Source organism: Eretmochelys imbricata, chromosome 4 (genome assembly GCF_965152235.1).
Source record: "Eretmochelys imbricata isolate rEreImb1 chromosome 4, rEreImb1.hap1, whole genome shotgun sequence".
In the NCBI taxonomy this organism is placed as follows: domain Eukaryota; kingdom Metazoa; phylum Chordata; order Testudines; family Cheloniidae; genus Eretmochelys; species Eretmochelys imbricata.
This window is the reverse complement of record NC_135575.1, coordinates 114,237,667-114,257,338: the sequence shown is the minus strand read 5'-3', so window position 1 is coordinate 114,257,338 and position 19,672 is coordinate 114,237,667. Positions and strand designations below refer to the sequence as shown.

Genomic DNA, 19,672 nt, shown 5'->3' with positions numbered 1-19,672 from the left:
TAGCTCTTACATTCATTGCGCGGTCCCTTGCCCTTATAGAGTGAGATCACAATACTGTCCTTCCAGGTGGTTGGCAAGGTTCCAGTTCTCCACACTAGACAAAAGATGGCCAGAAGTGATTCTGCTACAGGATCAATAGTACATTTTAGCAGTTCTGAGTGGATGCCATCAGCACTGGCTGCGTGTCCGTTTTTTAGTTTAGAGATGATACACTTCATCCAGTGTTGGTGCATCAGTACAAATGTCTGGATCTGGAATCACAGTGACTGCCAGATCATCCAGCTCTGAACAAGCAGCAGCTGGAGGATGGTTCAGGACACTGCGATAATGTTCCGCCCAGCGTGAGAGAATGTCGTCATGCGATTTACATGGATGACGTTGGCTGTCGTTCAGGATGCCATTTGTAATGACTATCTCTTGACTGCTGAGGTTGCGAATGGCGTGAAATGCTTCAAGTCACCCCGGCTAAGCCAAATTTGACATCATCTGCCATTTGGTTATAATATGGCTTGCGATCGTGGAGTGCCAGGATCTTAAATTTTCACTTCAGCTGATTACAAGTGTGCTTATCACCATGCTGGCGGGCTGCGGCCTTCAATTTAATAATCTGGAAGGCCTTTTCTGATAGCCATGGTCGACGTGCTGGATACCTATGAGCAGCAATTGTCTGCTCAGCAGATGGGTTGAGGGTAGAAGTGAACAGGGACCAGGCAACCTCCACGTCGTCTGGCAGATGAGCTAGAGCCAAGAATCTGTTGCTGACATCAATACAAAACCTGTTGGCTAAACCTGGCACATGGAGTGTGTTGATGTAAAACTTCATCATCATTGCAGAGGATTTACCCTGCTCGTTGGCGTATCAACACCATACGGGCAACCACTAGAAGGTGATATGTGTTCGCTGCGCATTCTGCACCACTGTATGCTCCACGGGAGGCGAAGAGATGCCTATCGCGTGTAATGATGTGGTCCAACTCCTTCTGAGTGACTCCATCATGAGAGATCCATGACATCTGGTATATGCGTTGCCACTTGAACCATGACCCAAGAATGGAAAGAATCTGGGAGGCACAGAATGTAAGCAAGCGGCGAGAGTTATCATTGGGTGTGCTTGAACCATAATGACCAATGACCTGTTCAAATCCAGTTCGTAGGGAGCCTGTAACTGCATTTAGGTCACCCAGGATCACGATTTCATCATGTGGTGGGACTGTGCATACTAGATGTTCCAATTGATTGTAGAAATGATCTTTAAGTCCACAGATTCCTCTGTCTGCGCATAGATTACTGTGACAGTGAGATAACTATGTCGATGTTTGACATGCAGTTAGGGTTGGAGTGAAATAAATCTCTTCTATTCTTTTGAAATTCCCTTTTATCTCCTTTTGTCCTTCTTTTCTTTCCCCTCTCTTAAATCTATAATTTTTACTGCTGCCTGTGAAACTGCTTTGGGAGCTCTCATCCAACTCTTTTATTGAATTTCTGAAGGAAGAGATGATATAAACAGAATTATTTTTACTTGTTTATGCTGCTGAGCACTGCAGCCAGGCATTGAAGTGTCACTGGCGGAACACTAGCAGTGGAACTTCAAAAGGAAACAGACAAACTGACCTTAGTGCTCAGCAGCTATGTAGAGGAAACAGTTGGGCTCCTGTTTTAAATAATTAAATTTGCAGATTCAGGATTTTCAATGCAGGGTATTTGTTTTTGTGGGGCAGAAGGAGGTTGGTGCGGGAGAGGGAAAGGTGAGGTTTAAATAAACCCAACAAAAATGTGGCAGACTTAAACTCTCCTTCCTTTCTCTGCCATGGGAAAAATAGGACTGGCTACTCTTTGAGTGGCAGTTTGTGGCTAGCTAGTATAAAAGCTAAAGTGGGAATATGAAATAGTTACGGCATCCTTTTTTTACAATAAAATGTGAATTTAAAGTTTCTACAAATAGCTACTAAAAGGACAGCTGAATGAATTGGGGATGAGGAGGGGGAAATTGTGGAGGGAAAAACCCTTAATTTCCTATCGCTACTCTGTCAAGAGCAGGAATAAGTCACTTTATTGAGAGGATAATTTTTCACTTAACTTCTGTTGAGTCCAGTATCAAAGTGAAACTAGGATATATGTCTTCAGTGTCCCCCAATCTGGAAAAATGGGCTGACCTCGTTGATTAGTTAGTTCTTCTGCATGTGAACAGGTTATCTGGTTTTATTGAGACATGTTCTCTGGTTGCAGTTACATTGGCAAGAGGAGTCTGAAATCTTTATCTTTGAACATTAGTCTTACTGTATATCCCACCAAGTCAAGGTCATTCTTTGTTCGAGAGTCACCACTATTAAAAATGCAATTGCGTATGTGCTATTGTGGCATTGAATGTACCTTCTCTAATAGGAGGGAAATGCTAATGTACTTCCTTGGTTATCATCCCTTTGGATGATCCCTCTGGAGAGTTGCGAACTGGATTCTTCAGGGACCAACAGACACAGAAAGGGTTGTTGGATAAATAACCTGGTTTTAAACTGTTTTAGGGCCTTCTTTCTGATCCAGTAAACAGACAGGACCCCTGGTCCATGGTGGACCCCAATCCTTAGGATGGGGTTGGAAGTTTTGGGCCTACTGAGGCCCCACAAAATACTGTGCTAGTTCTGAGATGAGGCTGTGATGAACTTCTGATCACATTTTCGCATTGTTTACTAACATTTGACTCTTTTAAAACAGGACTAATCAGGAATGTTTTGAGGAAGCCTTTCTTCCAACTCTGCGCACACTGTTTAATGCTCCTGCATCTTCACCTTTGGCTGAAGTAGATATTGCTAATGTTTCTGAACTGTTAGTGGACCTGACAAGACCAAGTGGACTGAATCCTCAGGCCGAAAGGTCCCAGGATTACCAAGTATGTAGATCATGGCTGACGGGGGTGCTACTTTGATGTTTGTGGCTAGAGATTGCATCCCAACAACCCAGCCACTGCTATCACTCTGTGAAGATTTCTCCGTTTGAGGCTCTTGCATAAGAAGGAAGGAAAGAGATTATCCCAAGTGACCTGTTTCTAGCTTGCTGTTTCCTCATGTGGCTAAAGCAACACCACCGTACTTAATTTACCAGCAGCTGCTGTTTGCTCCCTCCTGTGTGCGCATGCATGTACATAAATTGGCGCACATGCATAAAATGCTGCTTTTTGAGAAATGTAATTTTTTACCATTTAACGTAGCTGATCGGGCACTTACGTCAGGCACATTACACGGTCTTCTCATGTAAATAACGTTCAACCAGCTTTCAGAATATTCTTATGATTTTTACAGGATTTAACAGTGCATGATAGCTTAGCCGTGAAAATCTGCAATGAGATCTTGATAGACCCAACTGCACCAGATGTTCGTATTTATGCAAAAGCCTTGAGTTCATTGGAACTCAGTAAATATTTCACAAAAGATCTTCTGGTCCTACTTGAGGAGATCCTTGAGGTAGGTAGTATACAAATAAATTGTTACATTGCTCTTGGTACCCTTTTTAATAGCTAAAAATTCAGTATTCTAGTAGTATTCCATAGTTTATTTTTTAATTATTTAACAAAGAATCTGTGTTTAACTTAATACTAATCAGGATGGAATTATTTTTGTTTTAATGAGGATATTTATATTTTAAACTGTGGGCTGAGATCACTATGAACTATGTTGTTAAAATACATTGAACCATTTCAACCAGTGCAATAAGTTGAAGCTACATGCCATGTTTTTCATGTGTCATCACAGTAAGATTCATGATAGATGTGCTGCACCTTATTTTATCACATGTAAATAAAATTGAAGATAGTCCTTCACATCTTGGACCATAGAATAGAATCATAGACGATTAGGAAGAGACCTCAGAGTCATCTAGTCCAACCTCTTCTCAAAACAGGGCCAGCCCCAACTAAATTATCCCAGCCAGGGCTTTGTCAAGCTGGGCCTTAAAAACCTCTAAAGATGGAGATTCCATCACCTCCCTAGGTAACCCATTCCAGTGCTTCACCACCCTCCTAGTGAAATATGTTTTCCTAATATCCAACCTAGACCTCCCACACTGCAACTTGAGATCATTGCTCCTTGTTCTATCATCTGCCACCACTGAGAACAGCTTAGCTCCATCCTCTTTGGATCCCTCCCCCCTTCAGGTAGTTGAAGGCTGCTATCAAATCCCCCCTCACTCTTCTCTTCTGCAGATTAAAGAAGCCCGGTTCCCTCAGCCTCTCCTCATAAATCATGTGCCGCAGCCCCCTAATCATTTTTGTTGCCCTCCGCTGGGCTCTGTCCAATTTGTCCACATCCTTTCTGTAGTGGGGGGCCCAAAACTGGACGCAACACTCCAGATGTGGCCTCACCAGTGCCGAATAGAGGGGAATAATCACTTCCCTGGATCTGCTAGCGATGGTCCTACTAATGCAACCCAATATGCAGTTAGCCTTCTTGGCAATAAGGGCACATTGTTGACTAATATCCAGCTTTTTGTTCTCTGTAATCCCTAGGTCCTTTTCTGCAGAACTGCCACTTAGCCAGTCAGTCTCCAGCCTGTAGCAGTGCATGGGATTCTTCCATCCGAAGTGCAGGAGTCTGCACTTATCCTTGTTGAACCTCATCAGATTTCTTTTAGCCCAATCATCCAGTTTGTCTAGGTCACTCTGGCCCCTATCCCTACCCTCCAGTACATCTACCTCTCCTCCCCGCTTAGTGTCATCCGCGAACTTGCTGAGGGTGCAGTCCATCCCATCATCCAGATCATTAGTGAAGATGTTGAACAAAACTGGCCCCAGGACAGACCCCTGGGGCACTCTGCTTGATACTGGCTGCCAAGTAGACATCGAACCATTAATCGCTACCCGTTGAGCCTGATGATCTAGCCAGCTTTCTATCAACCTTATAGTCCATTCATCCAATCCATACTTTTTTAACTTGCTGGCAAGAATACTGTGGGAGACTGTATCAAAAGCTTTGCTAAAGTCAGGATATATCACACCCACCACTTTCCCCATATCCACAGAGCCAGTTATCTCATCATAGAATGCAATAAGGTTGGTTAGGTGTGATTTGCCCTTGGTGAATCCATGTTGACTGCTCCTGATCACCTTCCTCTCCTCCAAGTGCTTCAAAATGGATTCCTTGAGGACCTGCTCCATGTTTTTTCCAGGGACTGAAGTAAGGCTGACCTGTCTGTAGTTCCCTGGATTCTCCTTCTTCCCTTTTTTAAAGGCACCATGTTTGCCTTTTTCCAATTGTCTGAGACCTTGAGTTTTCAAAGACAATGGCCAATGGCTCTGCAGTCACACCAGCCAACTCCCTCAGCATCCTCGGATGCATTAGATCCGGCCCCAAGGACTTTTGCGTGTCCAGCTTTTCTAAATAGTCCTTAACCTGTTGTTTCACCACTGAGGTCTGCTCACCTCCCCATACTGCGCTGCCCAGTGCAGCAGTCTGGCAGCTGACCTTGTCTGTGAAGACCAAGGCAAAAAAAAACATTGAGTATTTCAGCTTTTTCCACATCATCTGTCACTAGGTTGCCTCCCCCATTCAGTAAGGGTCCCACACTTTCCTGACCTCCTCCTTGTTGCTAACATACTTGTAGAAACCCTTCTTGTTACCCTTCACATCCCTTGCTAGCTGCAACTCCAGTTGTGCTTTGGCCTTCCTGATTACATCCCTGCATGCTCGAGCAATATTTTTATACTCCTCCCTAGTCATCTGTCCAAGTTTCCAGTTCTTGTAAGCTTCCTTTCTGTGTTTAAGCTCACCAAAGGTTTCTCTGTTAAGCCAAGCTGGTTGCCTGCCATATTTGCTATTCTTTCTGTGCATCGGGATGGTTTGTTCCTGCACACTCAATAAGGATTCTTTAAAATACAGCCAAGTCTCCTGGACTCCTTTCCCCCTCATGTTGTTCTCCCAGGGGATCCTGCCCATCAGTGCCCTGAGGGAGTAAAAGTCTGCTTTTCTGAAGTCCGGGATCAATATTCTGCTGCTCTCCTTTCTTCCTTTTGTCAGGATCCTGAACTCAACCATCTCATGGTCACTGCTGCTCAGGTTGCCACCCATTTCTACTTCTCCTACCAATTCTTCCCTGTTTGTGAGCAGCAGGTCAAGAGGAGCACGGCCCCTAGTTGGTTCCAGCTACTGCTGTTAACCAAATCTCAGTATTTGCAGCTGAATGTAGAGTTGGACCTTAACTTTATTCAGTCCTTCCTCAGCTGAATGCTTATGTGCATGCTTAGCATTAGGTCTCTTAGGCAGTGGGGAAAGAGTACAGTTTGAGCTGAGATGGAGAGGTATTGGAAGACTGCTACAGATGGCTAAAAGAATAGCAGAGAAAACTTGCATCAACCATGGTCCGAGTGGATGGAGGGTTAGAAGAATACTGTGCTATACATGCAGAAGAGTTGAGAGGGACACAAGGTCGATAAGTCCATACCTGTATTTAACAAAAGTGGTAATTTTGAACTCAGTCCTGAAGTGAATGTGGAGCCTATGGACTCTTTTAAGGATGTGGCCTGAGGAGGGTGGGTGGGTGGGTGTGTGTGTGTGTGTGTGAGTGTAGGGCAATAACTTCTGCATGCGTTGGAGTCTACAGATTTTATCGGCTGTTTATCTGATTCTTCTCTATTGATTTTAAAGCTAGTTGTAGTAGCTAGCTTGGTAGTTTTAATTCTAAATTACAGTTTAAGCATAGTTTGACAAGCGTAGTAAGAAATGACATTCTTCCATGTTTAGAATGGCATAAAAATGAAATATATAACCTAATGTGTTGAATCCTCTTACTGCGCCAACAAAGTGCATTTCAGGCACTTATACCTAGTCATGAGAATTAATTTGCCTTCGAGTGGTGTTTGGACTATTGTGGTATTACACTATTACCTGTGTCTAATGGGGTGGGATGGCCCTTTTAAGGGATGTGGGCTTAGCCCAGGGGTGAGCAAACTTTTTGGCCTGAGGGTCACATCTGGCTATGGAAGTTGTATGGGGGGCCATGAATGCTCACAAAACTGGGGTGCATGAGGGGGTGAGGGCTCCAGCTTGGGGTGCAGGCTCTGAGGTGGGGCCAGAAATGAATTCAGGGTGTGGGAAGGGGTTCTAGGCTGGGGTAGGGAGTTGGGGTGTGTGAGGGCTCCAGCTGGGGGTGCAGGCTCTGGGGTGGGGTTGAGGGTGCTCCAGGCTGGGACTGAGGCGTTTGGAGGGCAGGAGGGGAATCAGGGCAGGGGTGCGGGTGGGGGGCAGGGTCTGGGCGGCACTTACCTCAAGCAGCTCCCAGAAGCAGCGGCATGTCCCCCGTCCGTCTCCTACGTGGCGGCACGGCCAAGCGGTTCTGCATGCTGCCCTGTCCGCAGGCACCATCTCTGCAGCTCCCAGTGGCTGTGATTCCCAGCCAATGGGAGCTGCGGGGGAGGCTCTTGGGTCGGGGGCGATGTGTGGAGCCCCCTGGCTGCCCCTACGTGTGGGAGCTGGAGCGGGGACATGCCACTGCTTCCAGAAGCTGCATGGAGCAGGGCAAGCCCTCAATCCCACTTCCTGGCTGGAGCACCGGAGCGGGCCAAGCCCCGGATCCCGCTCCCTGGTGGGAGCTGAAGTGCTAGATTAAAGTGTCTGAAGGGCCGGATGCGGCCTCTGGGCCGTAGTTTGCCCACCCCAGCTTAGCCCCACCTGTTACTAACTAGGTGCCTTCCAGGTAGGGGGTTTGAGGTCAGGCTTAAGTGATAGCCAGTAGGTCACCTGGTCCTTAGATAAAAGGCCAGCAAGCAGGAAGTCTTTTCCAGAAGACCATGATCAGGGAACAGTGTGGGAGGGGCTCTCTACACCAGCTAGGTGGAAGATCTGGCTGGAGATATCTGCTGTGGCAGAAGCCTTTTGAGGAAGAGGCTTTAGGAAGGGCTAGGCATCAGGACCTGGTTTACCTGTTTTGTTTTGAGTTGGACTGTTTGGATTTTGAAAAATAAACCCATCCTAGAAGAAAGGGACTGCTATTCTATTGCTGTTGGCAGCTTTATTTGACACACTGGTTGGTGAGTTGGCCCCCTTCTTATACCACAGTACAGCAAATTGATGGAACCTTCTGGAAGCCCTGCCCATTGTTGTCCCTGCACTTCTTCCTACCCCTGAAGCTCTAAATGTTCCAAAGGTGAGGGTATAAAAGGGGCTAGGGTGCCCAACTGCCTCATTTCCTTCCAACACAGGTTATATGCAGACCTGGAACCTTTACTGGGTCTTAATAGCAGAAAACATTTATACTCTTAGTACCTTGTACATTGTAGTTTTTACCAAATAAATTGGGGATTTTAGGTTGGAGCTCTCGTATGGTCACAGAGCTGTGACGGGATTCAAAATGGTCCAGGCCTTTATATGGTCTCCTCTGAAATGTTCAGAACAGCACAGGTGCCTCGAGGCATTGCTTTCAAAGGTTGCAGTAGCTTGCTGCACTGCCGATACACCTTCCAATAGTGTGAATGGGCAGGGACTCATCTCGAAGAATTCAGATGATTGATCAGTAGCCTTCCTTTTATTTCGGCCACTAATTCTAAAATGAACAAAGATTTAATGCTGGTGACCTAAATAGTCTTTTTATTCTTCATCTAAATTGCTACATAATGACCTTGGTTTTTAAACTGATCCACCCTGTTGTTTCCTAAATAATTCGCCTTGTCTGTTAGTATCCATAACTTAGAGAGTGTTTTATCGCCATACAAAATATGGTACTAGTTGCATTTACTATAGTGAGGGGTACCTGATTCTCAGATATAGAAATACCAGCATTTTGTGGATAATCCTATATTAGAAGATATGTAGAAACTGAGCTGTTGCAGAATTAAGCAATATTAATATGAAACATTTCTACCCACAGAAGGTCAAAGATAAGTTGTGTCAAAGAGCGATTGAGAAATTCAAGATGAATTTGAATTTAAGCAAAGGAAATTATTTCGACAAAGACCGCTCAGAAGTAGAACAGGAAACTGGCACCACAACATCTGAGCATGTTAATCCAAATGAGGAAGGTAATGTACTGAAAGTATGGCTAACAGGAGAGTAAATGAGTCCCTGAATGCAGGTGGGGTGGGGAGTGTATATATATTTTTTACATAGAAACATAAAGGTTTTCTCTTTACTATGCAGAGTTTTAAAGTAACAAAAATATAAGTTGTAAATTGTACATTCTTACCCTTTTGAAAAAGTATTGCGATGTTGGACTAATCTATCTTTTGATTTTTTTTCCTAGCTTTTTCCTAGTTTCTCTACTGTTTTTCCCTTTCATTTTCCATATTCCTCTTGTGTTAAGTATTGCCACACGTTTCTCCATCATCGATTCTCTCCACAGTCTCTTCACAAATAAATGTTACACTAACCAGATGGGCTTTCTTCAGCAGATTTGAATAGTCACTTATCTCTTGAATACTAGTGTCTACTAACTAGCCTGGAAACCTACTGAGTTGAAAAGTTTTCACTAGTTTTCAAGTTCTTCTTTCCTTTGCTTGCTTGTTGGACTTGAGTACTTTTCATATCTGTAGTCTTTCTAAAAAGAGATTTCTTATGTTTTTCAGACTAATTTTTATTTTAGTGATATGTTAGCCGTGATGCCTCTTCTCAGTGTTAGCTTATGCATCTGGAGCTAGACTTTGCACTTATAGTTGTGCAGCAAGAAGCTAGCCATCCTCTGTACCATTTAGGCAGCAAGGGACCACTTGCAGTTCCTGTGCTATCAGTAACTCAGATCTGTTAGCACCCCTTCGGACAAGGAGTTTAGAAATCCTTCCAGGAACTGGTCTTGATCAGTTTCCTATCTAAATAGCTAAGCAACTTTCTTAAGCTGACTTGAAGACCACTCAATTGGCTCTTCCTTTCTGCTTCTTTATTAGTGGCTTACTTCAGGGCCTGAACTCCGTCATTTCAGAGTACTAAGCTCCAGGAGTCATAGCTCAGTGGGGCTGATAGATTAAAATAAATTTAATTCAGAGATGAGTTACAAAATATGTATAACAATTTCAGCTGTTTTCATCTTTGCATATTCATTGTAGGGGGAGCTGGTAGTGATTCGTTTGTTTAGGTTGTGCGCCCTCCCTCTTCCCCCTCGCCTCTCTCCTCCAGCTGTGGGATAACAGCCTTTGCCTGCTGTTGGCTCATAGTTGGTTTTCTTTCCAGTGTGAAGTTCCCTCAAAGAGGAATGGAGATTCTGCATTTCAGTACATATTTTCTTGCTGCGAGAGCTCTTGCATCCTGTAAAGCAGTGGTTCTGAAATTGTGGGGTGTGCTCCCCTAGGGGTGCAGAGGAATATTTAGGGGGGTGCAGGACTGTGGCCAGCCCCCACAGGAGGGCAGGAAGGGAGTGCCATGCCCCCCAACCCAGCTCCGCTTTGAATCCGAGCTCTGCTGCTGAGGATGCCTTGGCTGTGCAGTAATTGGAGGGGTTGGGCGGGGGGAGGTAGACAGATTCCATTACTGGTAAGCAGGGACATGACTGGAAAAGTTTGAGCATCACTGCTGTAAAGAAAACCACACTTTGCAATGGTTGCTAGTGTGTGTTCCTATTTTTTCTGAATTAAAAATGACTGAATTTTTAAAAAATGACAGCAGAGTTGTGTTTAGTTTATTTTCAGCATTGGTATGTAAAGATCACATCTGTTACGATTGACCTGATACACTGTTCTGTTACACAGAAAAGAATAAAGAAGCTGATCAAAGTCCTGTTAATGAACATAAAGATAATGCACCTCCAAAGCAGAAATCTACAAGAAGCAAAGCTAATAGAGGTATGAGCTGACTTATAGCTTAACATTAACAGCTACAAATATTTTTTTTTAAATTTAAAGTAAGCCCTATAGGAATTGCAGCAAAAATGTTTTTGTTGTAGCATAATTTTCTTTAAAGCCTTTCATTTTTAAAAAATAAATAAAACATCTCTGACTGACAGAGTTTATGAAACAGTTCTTGTCACTATAACACCCTTATGTGGTTACTTTACACAGACTAAAGCAGTGTCAAGTTATCTGTAAAAAGTTGGAACTGTGGTTTATGAAACGAAACTTCTGTTTCTACTTGATATTCTGTGTGTGCAAATAACGTCCATGTCAAATACACATTGCACTGTTCGTTACTGCGAGGTGAATTGTAAATTCTGTCTTTGGACACCTGACTTAAAATCTTTGAATGATTATAGGTGTTTAAAAAGTTGGGATAGAGGAGAAGAAAATGTTAACTGGTTTTAGATCCCTCATTCAACAGGTGAGAAGTAAGGGGATGTATTAACACATTTTATGGCACATTAGAGCAGTATAAGGAGAGGAGAAAGTATGTGATTTGAAGCAAGACACAAAAGCTGAGCTCTGACTTCGGAAACAACAGAGCTAGCCAAAAGGAAAGTGCCACAACCTCCCCATTCTCTGGCCCTAAGTCACATCACATTACTGCCTGCAAAGATACTAACGGGCCCCGCTTGTCCAGTCTAAATATTCGGCATGGAGATGAGATAGCAAGGACTGTTCAGTCATTTTGCCTTTTAGTTGCCAATGAGAAACTGGCTTCCTAATTCCTTTTTATTATAGTCTAACTAATAGAGCCCAATAAGTATTGTATGTAAACAAATAAGGCATTTTAAGAGGGTGATGTGTGTGTTTCTTCATGGTTTATCAATCTTCTATAGTCAGGGTCCTGTGTTCTATGTCTGTGGTTCTCAACCAGGGGTACACGTACCCTGGGGGTACGCAGAGGTCTTCCAGGGTGTACATCAACTCATCTCGATATTTGCCTAGTTTTACAACAGGCTACATAAAATGCATTAGTGAAATCAGTACAAACTAAAATTTCATACAGTGATTTGTTTATACTGCTCTTACTATACACTGAAATGTAAGTACAGTATTTATATTCCAGTTGATTTGATTTATATAGTAAAAATGAGAAAGTAAGCAACTTTTCAGCAATAGTGTGCTGTAACACTGTTGTATTTTTATGTCTGATTTTTTAAGCAAGTAGTTTTTAGGTGAGGTGTAACTTGAGTCTGATTTGTCTTGCAGACCCCTCTGAAAGGGGTACGTAGTCTGGAAAGGTTGAGAGTCACTGGTGTAAGGAACTACCCATGGGTGGTGAGGGAAATTTGTTTAGGAAGAATAGTATTGAAGAAATGAAAAGTCTCTAAGAGTTCTAAGATGTGAAGATTGTTTGAACAAAAGGCACATTGTCATTGTTCTGGTGATGGGTAACTTTCATTTGTGTTTTAGGGCAGAGAAAAGTCAACACAGAGGCTAGGTCTGTGAACATGAGAAGAAATCGTAAAACGGTAGCGTCTGACAGTGAAAGGTAAACAGTCTTGTGTAATGACTGCATGACGTCCCTCCTGCCACTCTAACTTCCTTCCTTCTTCCTTGCAAGCAAACTTAATTCAAACCCTTTCATCCATATGATCCTTCTTTTTAAAATTAGATGTTCCAAGCACAGAAGATAAACTACATGTTAACTATATATACTATAGAATTAATCCCAGACTTCTCAACAAGGGTAATAAAAAATAAGTAATTAAAAGCTGTCCATACATGTTCAGTCTCCTTCAGAAGTACTAGTTAAGAAAAAGTAATTTTTTTCCTTTCAAGGAAATAAAACAATTTCTTTAATAGCTAAGACTTACAGCTAAGAAATTCAACCTGCATTAATTCTTTTCCAGTATATCTTCCAGTTTTTTGTTCTTGTGTAACAGCTATTTAGGGAAGGGTTTGTAAAGTTACCTCTGCTATACTAATTGCTACTATCTTGTTGCTATTATTCAGTTTTTTAATTTGTAAATTGATAAACTTTAGAAATCAACATTTGGAAAAAAAAAATGAATGCCATTCACTTCACCCCATTACGCAGTGCTGTTACCTTAACACTAACTGTGGACCCACATCTGCTTATGGTCAGGCACATGACCCATTAACTTCAATATGATCAGGCCCTTTAATTTGTCTAGACAATTTGTTTTATGTTGATAGCCCCTAAAAGCTTATCTTGCTGCTTTCCACGCACTTTAACTACTAACCTTTGGTTATGCCTTTGTGGTGGTCACTACTCTAATTGATATATACACAGCTATTTAAAAATAAACTTACAACCTATATCCAGTGCAGGGTCTACAATAAAGAATGCAGTTTATTATTCAGTGGTTTCAAGGCAGTGAGTGCATTTACATTTAAATTTGCTTACAACTTTTTTGTGGCCATTTTGAAACCTTTTATGTTTAGTGGTGATGAAGTTCCAGAACCAGTTACATTGCCAAGTTCAAGACCTTCAAGACGAGCAAAAACAGCAGCACTTGAGAAAACTCGGATGAATCTCTCAAAGCTTCTGAATGCAGAAGCAGATGATTGAAGATGAGAGCAAGCAAGAGAAGTGTCCTTCATGAAAGCCAGCTCTTCACAAGACTTACAAAAATAAGCTTTGTTTTACTGTCAATTTAGTTTTTTTAAAACTTTCTATAGTTGTAAAAACATGAAGTTCCCTGGAACTTTACAATATTTTAAATTAGGGTTAATTTTGACAATCACTCCTTAGTTAGATGCATATTTTCTCTTTGTGTAATAAAAGTATGAAGTCTGTCTTAAACCTGATTTGCGGCTTTTAGTCTTCTTGATAAAGCACCTTAACACCACAGCACTTTCCATCTGAAGATTTAAGTCTTATTCGCAGCATCGAGAATTACCTTTTGAATTTTCAAGCTAGCTGTTGTTTTTGGTGTGTGTTTACAGTTACTGGTGCGTGGGTTCTTGAAGGCGGTACATCTTAATGGACTTATTCTCATTATTGGCTTGTCTGTATTGCAGTGTGAGGTGGGGGGGGACCTGGTTGCTTTATGCTTCCAGTTTAACCACTGAATCATCAAAGGACACTTCTTCCAGGCTCTTGACTCTATATTATCAAGGATGGAGAACTGAGTGAAAGAATCTTTGCTCTGTCCATAAAATAAGTGCATCGAGAAAAGGGAAATGTGCAGTATAGGGTTTTTTTAAGTACCTAATATAACAGCACACTACTATCAATACACTTTTTATTAGACATGTCAAATAACCTTAGCTGAGGCTATGTTTTAGGCTTGATAAAATTGTCTACTAGGTAATGAAAATGGAAACATTTACATCTGCTTAAGAGGTATACTCCATGACTGTTGGAAGTGTGAAATTAATTCTAAAATGCAATAAAGCAATTAACTGGAAATGTGTTTACATCCATTTTAATTGGTGACAGGCAAATTCATAGAAACAAAACAAAATGGACCACTTATCAGAAACATCAATAAAAAAAGTGCAGATACAAGTTTGTTGAATGACTATCTTTCAAGAGATTTCTCCTGCAAGGCTGGCCTTTCTTTTAGACTACAGTTTTTAAATATTGACACATTTTCTCAGGATAAGTGAAAATAAACCCCACCCGCAACCCCCTAGAAAAGGAAAACATACTGTGCAATCTGATTGTTCTGTAAATTTTGAACGTTTCTGAATGAGATTTTATACATCTTTGCCACATCTTTTTACTGCTTTGCTTCGAGGTAGTCAGTCTCCACCTGGTACAGAATTGTTTCTGAATCATTGCCATAAATCTTTACAGTTAGTGACCCATGTCACAAAATATATTAACTTTTGTGCACAAAAATAGAACTGGGATAATATATAATTAAACTTAAAAGAACATAAGCCCCCTTCCGGCCTCCCCCTCCCCCCATGAAATACTATTAAAAGGGAAACATCTGATATGAGATTTGTACTGCAAAATTCCATAATGGTCAAATGCAAACCTTCATGTAAAAAACATAAGAGTACATCAAAATGAATAATGCTACTGATTTTAATATAAAGCCAAATCACAAGAGATCAGTTCAAGATCAATTTAATAAATGCTTATGATTCAGCAGGAGAAAAACAACAATGTACAAAATAATAGTGCAAGAATAGCTGCAATCTATTTGTTCTCATCACTTTTGAGATTTTGGTTAAAAACTTTACAGCTGGCAAGAGATACTGTTGCAAAATTCAGATTCCACTCAGTGGGCTGATTAAGGCACTTCTTTACGGACTTCAACGGTTGAGTTGCTGTGTTCATGTCAAATACATTCTGCTTCTCAGAGGCTTTCACTTGTATCAGGCTGGGGGAGGGGGAAAAGGAGATAAAGAACTTTAGTGTTTTATTTTTCATTCAAACCAGGCACATCACCACAGGTGAGAGGTGGAGAGGGCACGTTTCTTTTCTTTGGCTACCTCAAGCCCACCTAGAGGTACCAACTGGGAGTGGAGCAGAGCTGGGGCTCTGCACAACATCTAGGAACACTCAGGGTTTTCCTCACTGTAAGGTTAATTCAAATTGTAACTGAAGCACTGTCTCCAGCTCAAGTCCTGTCCACACAGATCCTTAATGCAAGTGTGGTGGTGCTTTAAATTGGAGTTGGCTGGTGCATTGGGGCTCTTAGGCTACAGCTCAAATTAGCACAACTCATCAGCTGCTCCTACAGTTGGTTGGTGCACTTTCTGTGCTCTGCAGTATTGCCAGGTTAGCCTCTCTCGAGTGAGCATGAGAAGTGTTAACTGCAGTCGAGCTGTAGCCTCAGTCCCTGTCCCAAAGTTTACTGTGTAAAAGTAGTCTGCTTATTGCTGTGTTTAATCTAGGTTGTATTTACAATAGAGACACTAAGGATGGATATACTATTTCCCTGGGTGGCTGGGTGGTTTTGTTTTTTATCCATACCAAAAAAAGCACTGAAATCAGGCTGCAGCCTTCAATTTATTCAACGCAAAAACCTCATCCGTGCAAGGTAGTGTGCATTCAAAGGTAACAGGAAACAGTCTCTAGAAAGTAGGACAAAATTCCAAGCTAATTTCAAAGCTCTCTAAACACATTTTCTTTATCAAAGGAACAAGTATTGGAACCAGGTGCCCCAGCAACTGTAGAGTGAGATTTTTCAAATGTACTCAGTCCTGGTGTTCACACTGTACAATTTGTCAACATTGTTTTTTAAAGGATTCAAAAGAGAACTACAAAAATGATTCAATTTCTGGAAAGCCTGACAGTGAGAATCCAGGAAAACTCAAATCCATTTACCTGAATAAAGATAGTTAAGAGTGATACTCAGCCTGAGGCTTGTGAGCTGCAAGTGTCTCTTGCAGCTCTTTGCAGCATATGTTATTAAAACACTGTGATTTTAATTATTAACCAATCAGCCTGCTTTTACTATGTTAACTAACTAGTTGATAAAATAACTTTGCTGTGAGAAAATATGTATTAAAAATAAATAAGACAATGAATTCACACTACTGTAGCTCTTTAATGTTGATTGCTCACTGGCGTAGTCTAGTAGAAAAAGGCACAGTGCTCCAGTAGCTAGATGCTGAAGCTAAACCAATTGACTGGAAATAAGCTGCAGGTTTAACCCACATTACCAAAACTTACCTAGGCAGGTGGAGATTTTGCCATCAACTGAACTCTTAGCTATCCTCTCTATATAAAAAACATGCTCTACTTCAATCATGGGCTTGATGCAGGAATTGGTTGTGGAACATAAAGCACGGGGTTGCGGCAGCTCTGGGCAGCATCGTTGACCGGGCTGTTAAAAGTCCCGTCAGCGGTGCTGCCCAAGGCAGGCTAGTTCCTAGCTGTTCCAGAAGCGTCCAGCAGCAGGTCCGGCTCCTGGGGGTGGGAGCCACGGGGCTCCATGCACTGCTCCTGCCCTGAGCAGCGGCTCCGAACAACCATTGGCCTGGAACCTGCAGGCAAGATCCATGCAGAGCTGCTTGCACACCTCTGCCTAGGAGCCGGACCTGCTGCTGGACGCGTCCGGGGCGCAGCGCGGCCCACGGTGCCAAGACAGGTGAGAAGCCTGCCGCTGCACCACTGACTGGGAGCCGCCAGAGGTAAGGCAGTGCCCCAATCCCCAGCCCTGAGCCCCCCCTCAAACACAAAGCCCCTTCCTGCACCCCAAACCCCTCATTCCCAGCCCCACCTTGCAGCCCTCACCCCAACCCTCTTCCGTAGCCCTGAGCTGCTCTCCTCAGCCCCAGCTCCACTGGGCTGCGGGCATCAACAATTTTCAACTGGGTCACCAGGTCAAAGGGATATGAAGTATTATATAAAATCAGACAGGAGATCTTTTCACTGGCCTTAACTATGGCTTTTGGAGGTTAACGTGCATGTGTCTGCCTCTTTGAATTAGAGTGCTGGGCAGGTGCCCCAGAAAAAAGTTGCAGGTTTTTGCTGTAGGAAATGGGTTTTAAATAGAAGTATGTTCTCTTTACACAGGTGATATAAGAAAGGGTGGCATTAAGTAGACATACACATTCCATTCTCTAGCTAGAAACAGTAGTGAGAACATTCTGTACAGAAGAATCTGGTGCATGTCTCTAAAGATAAGGACTGTGGCCTGTGCTTGAGTCAGATTTTTCAAAAAGCTATAAAATTTAAAAACCAATTTCTTCAACCAATATTTAGCTTGCCAAGCCTTTTCCAGTTTCAATGAATTGTAATCTTCAGAACATTCCCAGCTGTGACTTAGAAGTAGTCTACCCCATTACAGCTAGAAAGCAAAAAGAGGAAGGCCCAAACAATGACTGGGATGTGCAGTCAAAATCAGAAGTTTTTACGACTGAATTCTGGTCTTAAATCACTAGCTCAGGCACCTCCCTTGTTGAAAGCAAAGCCCACATCCCACATGCAGGACCATGTACTGTACCTGCCAAATTTTAAAGAAAAGCCATTCTGAGTCAGCTGAGCATCTCACAAAAATGAAAAAAAAAAAAAAAAAAAAACCCTGAAAAGTATTTTTGCGTTCTGGCACTTGGAAAGTGATCCAATTTGATTATAGCCTAGTAGTGTCCAGATGAGCCAGTTTTATTTATCTAATGGGGAGGCATTGTTTGTATTTTTATATTTCTAGGTCACCTAGGAAGCTTTTGGATGAAACTGATGACAGACAAAATCTGCTTTTAATGAATAAATATTAGTGAAATGATATGAAAGCTTAATATGGGAACTAGCCAAGCATATGCTAACTAGCATTTTTCATACAGGTGGCAGGAAGACAATATTTCCTTTTTGCAAGAAGTTTTAAGGTAAAAAATTTTGATTCTGAAACAGATCTTAAAGATTTTTTGAAAAAAAAAATCATATAAATAGTGAGCAAGCACAAGCCCAGACTAGCCTGGTTATTAGGACATCCAACAGCAATGTGGGTGACCCACGTTCAGGCTCGTGTTTTGCCTGATTGAAAGCAGGGACTTGAACCTGGGTGCATCTGTCTAGCTATTTCATCCTGCACCAGAGAAACACTCCTGGGGAAACCAATGTTTCCATGAACACTGCAGGTCTGACTAAAAGAGTGGCGCCTAGTCACTTTTTAAAGCTTTGTATCTTGTTCGGGTTTCTGGCTTAGGAGAAACAAGGAGCTAAGAATCGGCTGAAGCTTGCTATGTAGTACAACTCTAGGAAAGTGATTTTCTTTATCTAGGCCCATTCATGGCAGCTATCACTGCTTTCTAACAAGTATTTTAAAGCAGAAATAGCAAGTGTGTGTGTGTAGTAGGGCTGTCAATCAATTGCAAATAACTCACACAATTAACTCAAAAAATTAACTGAGATTAAAAAAAATGTGATTAATCACACTGTTAAACAATAGAATACCACTTGAAATGTATTAAATATTTTTGGATTGTCTTCTACATTTTAAATATATTGATTTCTATTACAAAACAGAATACAAAGGTTACAGTGCTCGTTTATATTTATTACAAATATTTGCACTGTAAAATAAAGGAAAATATTTTTCAATTCACCTCATACAAGTAATGTAGTGCAATCTCTTTATCCTGAAAGTGTAACTTACGAATGCAGAATTTTTTTTGTTACATAACTGCACTCAAAAACAAACCAATGTAACACTTTAGCCTACAAGTCCACTCAGTCCTACTTCTTGTTCAGCCACTTGCTAAGATAAACAAGTTTGTTTACGTTTATGGGAGATATTGTTGCCCGCTTATTTACAATGTCACCTGAAAGTGAAAACAGGCATTCAAATGGCACTTTTGTAGCCAGTGTTGCAAAATATTTATGTGCCAGATATGCTAAACTTTCATATGCCCCTTCATGCTTCAGGCACCATTCCAGAGGACATGCTTCCATGCCGAGGATTCTGGTTAAAAAATAATGTGTTAAATTTGTGACTGAACCCCTTGCAGGAGAACTGTATGTCTCCTGTTCTGTTTTACCTACATTATGCCATATATTTCATGTCTCAGATCATGACCCAGCACATGTTCATTTTAAGAACACTTTCATAGCAGATTTGACAAAATGCAAAGAAGGTACCAATGTGAGATTTCTAAGGATAGCTACAGCACTCGACCCAAGGTTTGAGAATCTGAAGTTTCTTCCAAAATCTTAGAGGGATGAGGTGTGGAGCATGCTTTCAGATGTCTTAAAAGAGCAACACTCCAATATGGAAACTACAGAACCCGAACCACCAACAAAGAAAATCAACCTTCTGCTGGTGGCGTCTTACTCAGATGATGAAATTAAAATGCGTCGATCTGCACTGCTTTTGATCATTATCGAGCAGAACTCGTCATCAGCATTGACACGTCTTCTGGAATGGTGGTTGACACACGAAGGGACATATGAACCCCTTTAACGGATGTGGCACGTAAATATCTTGCGATACTGGCTACAAC

The 19,672-nt window shown here is 41.9% G+C and overlaps 2 protein-coding genes across 4 annotated transcripts in view; one reads left to right on the top strand and one right to left on the bottom strand.

Annotated features, from left to right (window-relative positions):
• The window catches only part of NCAPG (non-SMC condensin I complex subunit G), a 40,636-nt gene extending 27,060 nt beyond the window's left edge, over positions 1–13,576 (top strand). The window contains 6 exon segments of the mRNA XM_077815814.1: positions 2,710–2,884; positions 3,294–3,455; positions 8,848–8,998; positions 10,655–10,747; positions 12,215–12,293; positions 13,211–13,576. Of these exon segments, the coding sequence (XP_077671940.1) occupies positions 2,710–2,884; positions 3,294–3,455; positions 8,848–8,998; positions 10,655–10,747; positions 12,215–12,293; positions 13,211–13,337 (787 nt within the window). The 3' untranslated portion in view covers positions 13,338–13,576.
• Positions 13,577–14,180: 604 nt separating this feature from the next.
• LCORL (ligand dependent nuclear receptor corepressor like) overlaps positions 14,181–19,672 on the bottom strand; it is a 176,565-nt gene continuing 171,073 nt past the window's right edge. The window contains exon 7 of one of the 3 annotated variants that reach the window (XM_077815806.1): positions 14,181–15,105. In XM_077815806.1, the coding sequence (XP_077671932.1) occupies positions 14,922–15,105 (184 nt within the window). In that variant the 3' untranslated portion in view covers positions 14,181–14,921. The remainder of the gene's footprint in view (positions 15,106–19,672) is intronic. The other 2 variants (XM_077815803.1, XM_077815812.1) reach the window with 2 other exon arrangements.